The sequence below is a fragment of the Phasianus colchicus genome, chromosome 8, assembly GCF_987193195.1.
Source record: "Phasianus colchicus chromosome 8, bPhaCol1.hap1.1, whole genome shotgun sequence".
In the NCBI taxonomy this organism is placed as follows: domain Eukaryota; kingdom Metazoa; phylum Chordata; class Aves; order Galliformes; family Phasianidae; genus Phasianus; species Phasianus colchicus.
In genome coordinates this window covers 6,815,321-6,829,165 of record NC_143443.1, presented here as the reverse complement: position 1 = coordinate 6,829,165, position 13,845 = coordinate 6,815,321, and the positions used below count along the sequence as shown (strand labels likewise).

At 39.2% G+C, this 13,845-nt stretch overlaps 1 protein-coding gene across 12 annotated transcripts in view; it reads right to left on the bottom strand.

The window, feature by feature from the left end:
- The window catches only part of GRID1 (glutamate ionotropic receptor delta type subunit 1), a 574,706-nt gene that overhangs the window by 302,927 nt on the left and 257,934 nt on the right, over positions 1-13,845 (bottom strand). For all 12 annotated transcript variants that reach the window (XM_090144797.1, XM_090144806.1, XM_031602451.2 and 9 more), the window contains one exon: positions 97-381. In XM_090144797.1, coding sequence (XP_090000923.1) covers positions 97-370 — 274 coding nt within the window. In that variant the 5' untranslated portion in view covers positions 371-381. The remainder of the gene's footprint in view (positions 1-96; positions 382-13,845) is intronic.

Sequence of the window (13,845 nt, the reverse complement as noted above, 5' to 3'; positions counted from 1 at the left end):
GCCAGCGAGGGGCCCAGCAAGTTCTATCCCCCCAACGCTTATATTTCCCTTTCCTAGTTAAATTTAACAGCGTCTGAAATTCTCTGCTTTACTCACCGTAATCGCTGTCATAAAAGACGATGAATTTCTGCCAGCGCAGCTCAGTGACCAATTTCAGCATAACATCATTGAGGCGGACCGGCGGCCGGGCAGCCAGCGTGTACTCCTCCTCCTCCAGGCTGGGGTTCAGGTGGCAGGCGGTGCGTGGGGAGCCTCCCGTGTTGCGCTGCACAAAGAGATGTGGGATGTGCATGGCATCTGTCAGGGACTGCAGGGCGTTGGCTGAGGCACAACCTGTGGATGTCACCAAGGCTAAGATCCCCAAGGTCATCAGGTCGCAGGCTGCAGAAGACAAAAAATAAAGGTGAGTTAGAGCAGGCTCAGAAATTCCTTTGACTGACTTGCGCACCAGGAAGGGGATGTGTAATAGCAGGACACGGGGAAATGGTTTTAAGTTAAAAGAGGGAAGATTTAGGTTGGATGTTAGGGGGAAGTTTTTTACTAGGAGGGTGGTTAGGTCCTGGAACAGGCTGCCCAGGGATGTTGTGGATGCCCCGTCCTTGGAGGTGTTCAAGACCAGGTTGGACGAGGCTCTGGGCAACCTGATCTAGTAAAGGTGTATGTTTGGTGGCCCTGCTAGGCAGGGGGGTTGGAACTACATGATCCTTGAGGTCCCCTCCAACCCAGGTCATTCTGTGATTCTGTGATTCTGTGATGTGACAGGCTTTGCCCTTGCCATTAAGACAGAGTAGAAGAGATTTCTGTTACAGTATCAGCTGAAGCCTTTCAGAGATCATCCTGTATCTTTACAGTAGGCACCTTCAGTCTGTACAGATAAGATTAAGTTGGGGAAAGATAACATTACTGCTGCCATTTCTTCATACCAAAGCCAATCTAAATGGAGACTGTGGCTCTCACTGCAGGGCAGAGACAGGAACCGAACTCCAGATCTTTACAACTCACTTCACTGCTTTCCCCGCTCTGCTGCACGCGCTGTAAGTGGGCTTTGGATAACAAAGAGTAATTTTTGTTCCAAGGATTTGTTTTAAACAACGGAGCTTTGAAAAATTTTTAAATTGATGAAGAAACACTCACTGAGTGCCTCTCAGAGCAAGAACAAAAGTGCTCATCAGAAGAAAGGCAATTCAGGAATGACTAAACAATTATTAGTAACACTGTAGTTCCCTTCAGAAAAATCAGGGAAAGCATGTACCACTGAAAAATAGATATAGATATTTCAGCCCGTTCAATTCCAAGAATGAAGCAAAACCAAGCTCACAGCACAGCCTGGCAGGATGGGCAATGCCAGCAGCAGTGCCCCGCGGCCTGGCCTACTCACACATGGCTTGCTTTTCCTCAGGGTGAGCCTGACTTCAGCTGGGGCTGGAAAAGGTTTTCAGCACAGCTCATCTGCTACTCTGTCAGTGCTGTGGTACAGCACATCCCAGGAGCTCTCAGCAGCCACAAGCCTTCGCATAGGAGCCCAGTGCTTCTCACCACGTTCCTCCCTTGAAGAGAGCTGGGGGTTTGCTCAGCATTCAGCTCTCTGGGGGAAACAGACTGAGCATAAATAGAAAAATGAACTATTTTCCTATTTCCAGTTGTTTTAAACAACAGAGTACTGGAAGGGTTCTTTTGTCCTCCCTTTTCTAACATTTTCATTTGTATCTCCACGTTCAGAGGTCAAAAAGCCAAAGGAGAGGGAGAGTTTATGAATAATTAATAATAATTAGCTGTTAATTATCAATTAATATAGATTTTTATAAAGTCATGGCAATTGAATGCATAAAACTGCACCTAATTCAACCAATGGATCATTTCACCAAATAGCTTCTTAGAGCAGACAGAAAATAAATTTATTTCACTGATATGAGATAACTGAGAAAAACATTTAATCTTCTCTATAAACAGAGTGTTCAACATGTATCCTAATGCAACAGAGAAAAACAAAATACTTTCAAAATTATTTTCTTGACGGTCTTTACAATAAACATGTCAGCTGCATTATCCAAATTTACTCTGTGTTAATTATAGCTATATGAAATCGTACTTTGTTTTTCCTGAGAGCTGACCTGATTTAGCAACAGGGAGGCATTACATTTGCCAAATGGGAGATCCAGGTTTGGGAACAGATTTGATTTCCCAGGCTCCTTGCCAGAGAAAACTGAACATGTCATACAGGTAATTTATTTAGTCACAGCAGGGGAGGGAACAAGAAACAGAGAAGCAGGAACAGAGGGAGAGAACAGCAGAGCTGAGCTACGGACCCCTGTGGAGAGCACCAGCCACTGAGCTTTGCTGCACTAAGGGTGAGAAAAGCAAAGCCCCACGGAAGGAACAGTTTACTTGCACGAACAAGACAGAAGGAGAAAAGAAATAAAGCCCTTTCTTACAGGAGACTACATTCAGAGAGTCACTTATTCATGGAATACAGAACCCGTCATCAGTTGCATTACAAGAGAGATCTTCACTCCGAAGGTGACAGTAATCAAAAGCTGCTCGCTTACCAGCAGCAAAAAGATCAGTGGTACAACAGACCACAGCAAATGGCCTCCCATTTCTCTAGGCACAGACTACAGCTGAAATAACTCAGCAAAGACTGCTTTGGTTGAGGAATTTTCACAGTGTTTTGCAGTTTGTGTCAATGGGATAAAATGAAGAATTAGCCGATCAGCTTTTACATTGTGATATTTTGTCAATTGATTGTGTTCTGCCTGAAAGCATATGCTACACAGTAAGCGTTTTTTCCTCTTGCCTTCCTGTTTTCAGATAGTACTGCAAGCAATAAGAATTGGAATGACTAAGGAAAAAAGGTTTCATATTTTCTGAATCATTTTCTTTAGTCAAATTACAGAATGTGAAACCGAACGTGTCATAACTTCAATAGAAGACTCGCATTATATAAAAATACGATGGATTCCAACAAGTTTAACCTCCACAGTCCTCACTGAAGCTAAGAATAAGCCTTTAGCACATTTAAAAGACAACTACTTTCTACATGAGTAGTGGGGAACAACTACAGAAGTATAATAGACTAATTCATTAACTCATTAACTCTCAAGACATCTTGAAATTGCTTAGCAATAGGATGTTCAAAGATTACACAATCTCAGAAGAAAACTGTTGATTTTTTTTTTTTTTTTTTAGGATTTCCCCACTTGCACTCTGTGGCATGAGAAAATACGTGTAATTTTGTTTTACTTCATGCTACCTATTGATATAGGTTGGTTTGCTTAGCAATAGGTATTCCTACATTAGAGGAATACCTATATATTACATTAGCAAGAGAACCAATACATTACATTAGCAAGAGAAATCAGTAAATGATAGTTCTAAAACTTCCTATTTCAACTTTAGTGTGTGAATAGTCTTATTTTCCTCAATAATTTTGCCCTGCAGACATAATAGAACACTTATCTTTTGCCTCAATGATTTTGCCTCAGAAGCAGCATTGGTGTCACATTAGAATACTTTAATCTTTTGCCTCAAAAGGTGCAAGCATATTTTCTTTAGGTTCCACATACGCTTTTTAAGAAGTTGCACACTATGGCCTGATGAGCAACAGAAATTTTCCATAGGCCTCAGTGATGAAACTGATAGTGAAAAAAGGGGAAGAAGTAGGTGGGCACTTGACCACCCTAGATACCACTGAGCATGCCCAAAGAGACATTAGCATGTATCTATGAGTCCTTGAAAAGGAATGAATATGCATGCCAATGCACTGCATATACATATCTTAATTGTTTAAGTGTACAGTGTGAACTCTGAGAGGGTGCACTTGCTTGTCAAGTCGCTGGTATGCACTGTAAGGAATAAAACAATGCTGCCTTCTACCACTGTAGTTAGTCTTCTTCCCAGATTTTGGATGACACTACAGATTCTGAGCAACCACTCAGCATCACTCAGCATGTGACTGAGTAGATCTACAGTTACGTACCTCAGATATCATTTCAGCAGTACTTCAATGGGATTTCAACTTCTTGCACACGAATTGCACAAATCCCATCTTTATTTCCTTAAAAGTGCAACAGAAGTTTGAAGCACTGTGGTTCATACAAGTTTATTAGCATAAGGGAGAGATGAATCCAAATGCACTGATTTCTAGTGATATTTTTTTTAATTACTAGAGATGCACCACACTTTCATCTAGCAAAGATATACTTTCATATTTATTTACCCTGAAGATAATATTCTGAAGTTTCAAGAAATAAAGAAATAATGATTTTTAATTTGAGTTCTACAGATAAAAGAGACAGTGTTCTGCCAAACTTGTCTCCAGACTGCAGTGCTATATGAATAGCAATAGTTATTAGTTTCCTGTATTGAATGCCTTCATCACTGTCAGGATGCATTTTAAGAGGATACCACCATCCCACAAACCATACTGTAAGAAATGTGCATGGTAACCTGGTGAAAACATTATCACTACATTTGAAGAATAAATCTGCATTTAAACCATTTAAGTAGATTAAACTATTTAATGGTGCTATTGGTCAATGTTCTTACAGTATATAATCTCTCAAACTTATACTTGATTTGTTTCCTAAATTATTAATTAATCCAGTTTTTAATCATCTCAGTGAAGTATCTCTCCTAACCTGTTCTTTTGAAGCTCCCTTTCAGAAACTCCCTTTTTCACACCTGCTTGACATTTTTTGTCTTAAATTGCTATTTCAATTACCAAGGAATGGATGAATTCTTGAATCTATTGCATCGTTGTTTGGTTATTAACATCTGCCTTCTCTGCAGTCAGCATCTTTTTACCAGATTTTGTTAGATGTTATCTTTGTCATGATATTGGCAGAAGTAACAGGTTGGTATTTTTGGGGAGCCTTCTTACATCCTTTTCTCTAATTTGACTCTAACATCATAGTGATATATAGTAATTTTTTCTTCATTTGTTGAGTGCATCTCTAACTCTAAACATATTCCATTAAGATCACAAGTGAGACTGGAAGAGCAGCTATGATTTTTCATACTGTATCTCATCCCCACTGCTTTTTTCAACGTGTGGAACTCTTCATGGCACATGAGATAATGCCGTAATTCTGCTTTGCTACAACTACATTTAAGATTTTACTGTTCTACTACTGATTCCTCTATCACCATCCTGTCTCTGAAGACATATGAACAAACTGTAAGGTTTGGCATCAGCTTTATAAGGATATTTGCATTAAGGGCTTCAGCTCAAATCTCCCTGTAATTGAATCCCTCTTACACTCTGCATGGAATCAAAATGCTCCAAAAAAAACTGCTATCCTACTCCTGGTAACATGACAATATGGTTATCTCTCAGTCCCCTTTTCCTTTGTTTCCACAGTTATCAACAGCCAGCTGCCACTGATTTCTGATCTAACAAGACATCCTCCTACTGGCATTCACACTGCCTCTTCCAACTTCTGTGCCTTGGCATCTCTCACTTCTGTGTATCACTAGAGCTGGTCCTACCCACTTTGGACACCATTAGATAAACCCTCCCTTATTTTTTTTTCCTTGAATTATTTTCTTCTTTTCCAGTTTGACTAACTCTTAAGATCTCATTACTGCACAGCAAATGGAGTATCATTCTAATCAAACAACTTGTGTTTTAAACAATTTCACTGTTTGAAAACCAAGATGTTACTGCTTTTTTTTTTTTTTTTTTGGCTTAGAAAGATCCTCAAACGAAGGATGACAACATCAATCAGACAGAGCAAAGGAATGGAAATCCAGTCATGCTGCAAACACCTGGTATTTTTGGTGGAGTACTCTGCCATGAAATGATTAACAAAGCTGGCACTTAAGTGATTTTAATTAAGTTTCAAAGCTACCATCCTGCTGAGATGAAGGACTTGACATTTTTCCCTTAGTACTATCGTCTCCGTCACCCTGGCATTTTTCTTGTAGTTTATCTTTGAAAACCAGAAGGAATAAAAATAATTTTATTATTAAAAACATCAAATTCAAGGGAACATATGAAATTCTGGGAAAAATATATTTTGGGATACCAAATCCTAGTATTTCATGGATTATCATCAATTTACATAATTTATTCTGCTGCAAATCTAACCAAGTAGCCCAGCTAGCAAAATATCACGTGTCACACACAATTAGCTGTTGTATTACTTGTGCATACAAAATTTAATCACCAATTTGATTCATTAGTCAATTTATAAACAAACAGATGCACTTAAAAGTTTTGAGTAAAACACAGGTATGGTGAAGAATCAGGAGATAAAAATACATCGGGTCAGGAAGGTGATAAGCTGTATCTTTAATCAAGACGTTAAGTGTTCAGGAAACTCATTCATGGAGGTATTTTTAACTTAAATGGAAAAGGTCTTTCTGGGAGATTTGTCTGGAGCACTGAGATGAGATAAAAAGGATGACAGTAGGAGGAAAAAAGACTGCAGCCCTCCCAGCAGGTGTTTAAAACAAGACAGATGATGACAGTTTCTTCACAAAGAAAAAATGTCAAACAACACTAAACAGGGAAGCGTTTTCATGCATATATAAACAAAAAAACCCAAATATTTCTGAAGTAGTACACGAGAAACTTCTACAGTCAAGAGCAAAAATCTACAGCAAATGCAGTCCTGCAGGGAAGAGGCAAGACTATTAGCTATCTACATTCTAATTCTCTTCAAGCCTTAACAGGTATTTAAGATTTAAATGTCTTTGTGCAAATTCACTCTATCAGGCACACAAAATTATAGAATAACCTTATTAATACCACTAAAGATGCTTCTATTAAATGTGTTGATCTACCAAAAAAGATTAACTCATACTATTGATGAATTGAGGACAATATCAAAATCAGCTATGTAAGCACTCAACCTGATGACTCACTAAATTGGTTTCCAAAGCAATGTGTTCTTCCTTAATTCATGTTTGATGGTGTCTGGTTACTCTTCAGCTTCTTTCATTAATTGAGAAAGGCAATTTAAAATAAATTTACATTATTAGCACTTAATGCATGTCATTTTATGCAATTCCTCTTTCTTTGGATACTCAGCAGTAAGAATCTTTTCCTTTCTCTCATTTTTTATGGGCTTTTGCTTCTCTGTATGTTGTAAGTTTATAAGATACCTCCCCCTTTTCAAATAACTAAGATTTTATTCTAAAAACCCACATGAAGCTACAGTTACTTGTCACAACAGAATAACTGTTGAGAGAACAATATAACAAGTGTCAGAAGTAAAAATATTTTATGTAGCACTTTTATCACTCTATCACTTCACACGCAGTCAAGTTGAACATTTCTCACTCCACTACACAGACCTTCAATTCAAACAAAATGCACCCTAAAACAAGAAAGCTAATTTAAAATTACTCATGGTGTAACCAAACCAACCAAAACTCCTAATTAGCCCAAATTAGACTGTGGGTTTTTGCACATAGCATTTTAAGAAAAATAAATCTTTCCTCTCTTTCATTTAAGCAGCTGTCCTTCTATATTTGAGACAGGTACTCAGGCACTCCTGACACGATTACATTGGAAGCTACAGGAAAGCCTAATGTAGCCTCATCAAAGATCCTGATGTAAATCATGTTGGTCAGATGGATAAGCTTGCTAGACTTCACAAGAACTCAATACAGATACTAAAAATAAATGAACTATGTACTCAACACATAAGTAGAGCAAACTTTTATGTTTGCCCCCTCCAAATCCATGCTCTCAGAGCCCAACATCAAGCAAACATTCCTTTCAGCATTCTTTTCTTAAAGCTATATTGAGAAGAGTTTACAGGAATTCAGTGCGAGGTTCTCTCCATCTCCAAGCAGCCAAGCACACTTTCTCCTGCGAGCTTGTGATCTCAGGAACAGCTCCAAACCTGACATGTCACCTTGCCAGAGCAACCCCAGACAAGACGCTGAAACTTTCTGAAGTGCAAACACATGTGATGTCATGTCCTTCACAAGGGATTGACAAAAGCAATAAAACCGGGCACCATAGTCCAAAATCATGGACTTGCGTGGGCTTACTGAAGCAAAAAGATGTATTTTGTGAAACTGAACCTATAGTATCATTATTAGCATTCATGTGTGGATGAGACACCAACAGAGAGGTACGGGCAGCCACTAACCCCACTTAGGATGAGAAAAGATCACTGACAAAGTCTTATAAGCCCGTATCTTTGCCTTCAATGAAACTACATAGGAGATAGTATCTACCAGCACTGAAGAAATGAGACCTCCATTTTTTGCTACTTACCTTCCTAATAACTACCAACTAAAACAATTACCTTAGATAACACACTGCAGAAAAAAAAAAATTAGCACTTAACCTGTTTCTGACTTTTTTTTCCTCCAAGATGAGAAACTTAGGTGTTTTTCATAGCAACTGAATCTTAGCAACAAGAATAAGTCAGTTGAAGAATATATCTTTTTTTTTTTTTCTCTTACAACAATCTATTATAAATTGCATGGGTAATTCCAGCCCCATAGCTGAATACTTCAGTTTCCACTTTAGGAAAAATTCTCAGTAGGCCAGCTCACATCACTAAGCAATCCAAAAAAACAGATCTGCATCACTGCTTACATTCTCTAAGATAATGCTGATTATTTCAGAAGGCCAGCAGCTATAAGGAAAAGATTGAGGGAAAAAAACAGTTCATGTATGTATTTTTGTGCATGCTAAGTGCACGTGTAGTCAGCATGTCAAAATATCTCCGATAAAGCAATATATAAAAACCACACATCTAAGCAGTAAAGGAAAGCAAGAGCTTTAGACATGTTTACAAAAAAATTTCAGAAACAGTATTGTTTGATAGCTGCTCTATTTTTACTGAAATTCAAGCACTCAGCAGCGTAAACAGAAGAAAGGGTGAGGGGAAGAAAAATGAATTTATATGTATATTCCTCCTCTAATTTCCAACCCAGCCACCCCACTCCCCCAAAGCAAGAACTGCTTGCTGTTCCTCACAGAACCAAAAGGAACGTTGGCAGTACAACCTTACTCATGCTGCTTTGGCAATAGGGGAAGCAATACTTTAAAAAAGCTTGCCTACAAGTATATGCCTTACTGATATGTTGTGGACCCATTCTTACAATCACAGAAAGGCCTGGATTGAAAAGGACCACAATGATCACCTAGTTTCAACCCCGTGCTATGTGTGGCCCAGAGCTACATCCAGCCTGGCCTTGAATGCCTGCAGGGATGGGGCATCCACAACCTCCTTGGGCAACCTGTTCCAGTGCATCACCACCCTCTGTGTGAAATGCTTCCTCCTAATATCTAACTTAAACCTCCCCTGGCTCAGTTTAAGACCATTCCCCCTTGTCCTATCACTGTCAATACATGTTGGTAGATCAAATGTGATTTCTTCGGAAAAGATCCCTAGGTTGTAGCTCGAGCAATAGCGAGCAGCTACTCTGCATTAACCAAGGAATGCCCTCAGCATACATAAGCTGTCAGAGCTCCCTAACATTACCAAGACTGTCCTTTACCTCTGAATATCAGTTGTGCCTTGTTTCCTCTTTTATCCCCATGTTTCAACATTTTCAGTAAACAGTTATTACTGGCTTGTACATACATGGAAAGATCACCCACTTTCGGCATGACAGCTGAAAAATGCTTTTGTTTTATAGGAAGTATTTACTCACAAAATTGCATAATTCCTTTCCCTCGAATGCACATTGACTGCAGCAATTGGAGACAAAGTAATCTCCCTGGAAAAGCAAACCAAACCAATTTCAAAGCACAACACCATTTTTTCGTGTCACTATCAGCCTGATAAAATACTAGCTGCCATCCACAAGAAGTTAACAAGGGGGGGTGGGGGGGGGCAGGAAGAGAAGATATCTAGACCAGCCTCCTATTGGCTTTTACGTAGTTAAAAATAAGATTCAAAGTGGTGAACAATATGCCATAAAGAAGAAATACAGTTATCAGAACTAGAGTTGTGGCTTTCATTTAGCTTATGGGAGCATGTTAATAGCTCTCTTCAGTCTTTAATAATCTCGAATAAAACATGAAAGTCCCTTCATACCAAGTACAGAAGTAAAGCTGCTCTATGGGCAAAGCGGTTCAGCTTCCGTACAACTGAGTGATGCCACCACGTGGTGAACAAATGCACCAGTTGTTTTCCAAATATTTTTTTGTTTTTTGTTAATCTTCATTGAAAACATTACTTTCTGTGCAGAAAAGATGCCAGCATGAAGTCAGAACAGGGCATATGTTACTGCTAAAAGTGCACTAAGAGTACGGAGTGAAAGATAATTGATGGCTTTGTTTTACATAAGACAGATCTGATATTGCTCTCTGGCTCCTCCAAAGAAGGTAAGAATCTCAGAGTAAAGCAGCTTTATAGCCAATAATCTACTTTATAGCTGAATTTTGCTTGCCTTTGCAGTTGAGTGGATTTCGAACACTGAGCCAGTAAAGATTTCATCATGTATTTAAAAAGAAAAAAACATTTGTTTTTTTTTTTAGATAGCAATTTAGAAGTGCGAGTCAAGACAAGAATTATCCAGCAATTTAAATATTTTGTAGATTTTACTAAATTTTACTAAAAAAAGAAAAAAAATCAACTGAGTGGTACCTGGCACAAAGTCTTCAAAATAACTGCACTCTTCTCAATAAAACTTAATTCCATTAATAGTGTTTTTCTCCCAGAATTGAAGCTTAACATGAAGTTTGAAACTGAATAAGCATTTCTGGAAATTTTAAATGGAGCACGGTTTTACAGAGCTGCACATTAGTCACAATGGCATCAGTACTGTTCTAAACCACCAGGTCGAACTGAGCAGCTTTGACTCCTTTTTTCTGTCCTTCTACATTAGTCCAAGGTAGAATTAACTGCAAACCATCTCAGTTATTTGAGGGGCATACAACTGTTTTCTCCTGAATAGAGCACATTTGACTTCCACTCCCCCAGCAAGTTCTTCAATAACTGTTTTCTTTTGCCCTTCAGCACAGACTAAACTCCATTTTCTCACCCTCTGCTTCTTTCACCTGCTTCTCATTACAGATCATAATGCTATACAAGTATTTTTTCCCACCTTCATTAGCATTCAGCAGGGATGCCCGACTCTGCTGCCTCCTTAGGGACTGTTCTGCATGTACACGCTGAGTATTATTTTAACGTCAGCGTGGCTCAGGCTCAGTTCCGGCATGTACAAAAGGAAAACACTCTACTGCCATTTACAAAAAGCAGCCAAACGTGGCGGTTTCAGACAAGCTGATAAAACCTCTGAGTTCCTAGCAGTGAGAAACTCATTTGGATTCTGAGCAGTATTGACAAGCAAAGGAACACGTTAGCCCTGCTTGCCCGTCTAATTAGCAGCAAATGATACATATGCACAGAAAGTGCCGAGAGAAACTTCGATTTTCTTTTCTTGGTTTTTTTTTTTTTTTTTTTTCCACTCTCTCCCATTAAATTGTTCTTCTTCGTATCCTGCCTTATGCTGAAAGCAGGGGGGAGGCACACCAGTCTGAGCATCGCAACATTACTCCCAAACAAACTGCAAGAGATTCCTCCATCCCCTCGTTGCCCTGGCACACGGTGCGCGTGCCGCTCAATGCACTCTCCTACTCCCAGAGACAATTCCAAGCAAACCAAAACACTGATGTGTGATCCCTCCTCCATAACCCACTTGGCATCGTGCTTCAGGAAAACGCCTATTTCAAAATGACAAACTACCGCAAACATCACAAGGCAGCATTTCAACTTCCTCTGACCTAAGCTTTACGCAGGAAACTTAGAACTAAGCATCTAGGCATGTACAGCACTATCAGAGCTGCTGTGCTATGAGAGAAACTAAGTGTCACAAGTCAGTAAAAATCCAGAAAAGCTACAGTCACTTCCACGTGCAGCCAGCAGGCTCCTTACACCACAGGGCAGCCCAAGGAATCCATGCTCTGAAAATGTATCCTTATCATCCTGTTTCTGATGTTTTTCCCCCAGACAGATGTTAAGTCTACCAGCAAAATGGACAGGGCCATTATATAAGCCAAGGAGACACCAGGAAGCAATTTGTGTAGCTGGGGAAGAGTGCTCATAGTCAGGGAGCCAACTGCAGCAAACAACATTATTTATTTGTGCCAACTGCTGAAAGACTTGCAGTGTTTATAGGTCTAGCTGTGAGTCAGTAGTTATTTATAGCATATATTTATTGACAGAATTTAGTGGTTGATTTATTGAAAAATCTCTGCAATGTACCACATCCTTACAATTGCATCCAAAGATTATGCAAATTTTCCAAGCCTAGCAACAGTCTAAAGCCACTATTTCAGTTTATGAAGTCAACTTTAAAAGGAACACTTCTTTCCTTACCCATGAAACCCATTATGAATGCCAAAATCATTTTTGCTCAATACTCAGAAAAAGATCCACTCCTCACTCAGCACCAGTATTTCCTACATAGAGTAAACAAAACAAAAACAAACAGAATAAAAACTATTTTGCCACTTTCAAATCCCTATGGCCATCCAGAACTACAAAATGGGTGGCAATCTGGTTTGCCTTTTAGCAGTTGCCCAAGAGTAATTTCAGATGCCTCACATGACTTTACGACATCTAACAGAACTGTGTTAAGTTATTTGAGCAGCAGTCTGAACTTCCCTCTTTCCCTCAACTCCACATGAGCCAAATCATGGAGAAACATCAAAACCTACACAATTTCAAGAGATCTCATCTAAATACATGAGATGAGCCAGTTGTTCAAACATATTTAACACCTGATAGCTCTCGCTACAGAGCTTAGGACAGATTTTCAAAACATCTCAACATTTATGCACCTATTGCCCAGAGGCTGCTTGAAGACTAAGCCACTTTCGCAGAAACTTAAATGAGACCTGATCTCTCAAATTTTTGTCTGTACACTTGGATATTTTTATAAAAGAAAAAAGGAAGTATCTCTGAAGGTGAGCAAATTTATCTGACGCTGTGGACCAACACACATCAGCACAGAAGCAGAACATTTCCTTAATATCATATCATTAAGAAAATTTTAAAACAAATTTGAATGATATCTTGCAGCTATTTTTTGGTAGATAAGAGAGTCACTTTAGGGAAGACGCCATTTTAAAACTAGTAAGTTTTCCTAAAGTTGCACAGGTTTGGTAGACGTGAGTGCCTTTCCAGCACAGTGGAAAGCTCAAGGAAAACCAGCTTGAAAGGCAAATCAAGAGTCATCTAGAAGTGATCAAGTCACAGTCTCTACTAGAAGAATCACAGAAACGATTAAGGTTGGAAAAGACCTCCAAGACAATCTAGTCCAACCTCAACCCATCCCACCATGCCTTCTAATCATGATCCTCCGTACCACATCTACACGTTTCTTGAACATCTCCAGGGACAGTGACTCTGTACCACCTACCTGGGCATCCAGTTGCAACACACTGCCAACTCTTTCAAAGAATTTGTTCCTAATACCCAACCTGAACCTCCCCTGGCACAACCTGAGGGCATTATCTCTCATCCTATCACTGTTACTTGGGTGAAGAGGCTGATCCCCACCTCAAAACAACCTCCTTTCAGGGAGCTGTAGAAAGCAATAGGGTCTCACTCTTTCACTCTTCTCCAGAGTAAACAGTTTCTGAAGGACTGGAGCACTGCAATGACTGCATGTTTTTAAGCTTTACTTCTCCACTGTTCACCTACTGACTGGGTTCTAGAAACTCACAGAAATATATTCAAAGCACTCAAATCACAACTGCAAAGGAGTCTGTCAATGTAATTCAAGTTTCTGTGAGCTATGCCAAGATTTTTTTTTTTTTAATACAAAAACCTTACAATTACCTGCTACCGTGGGCCAGAAATAGAAAACAGGTACATTAAATTCATATTGAAGAAATAATCAGCTTTATAGAAGATTTCATAG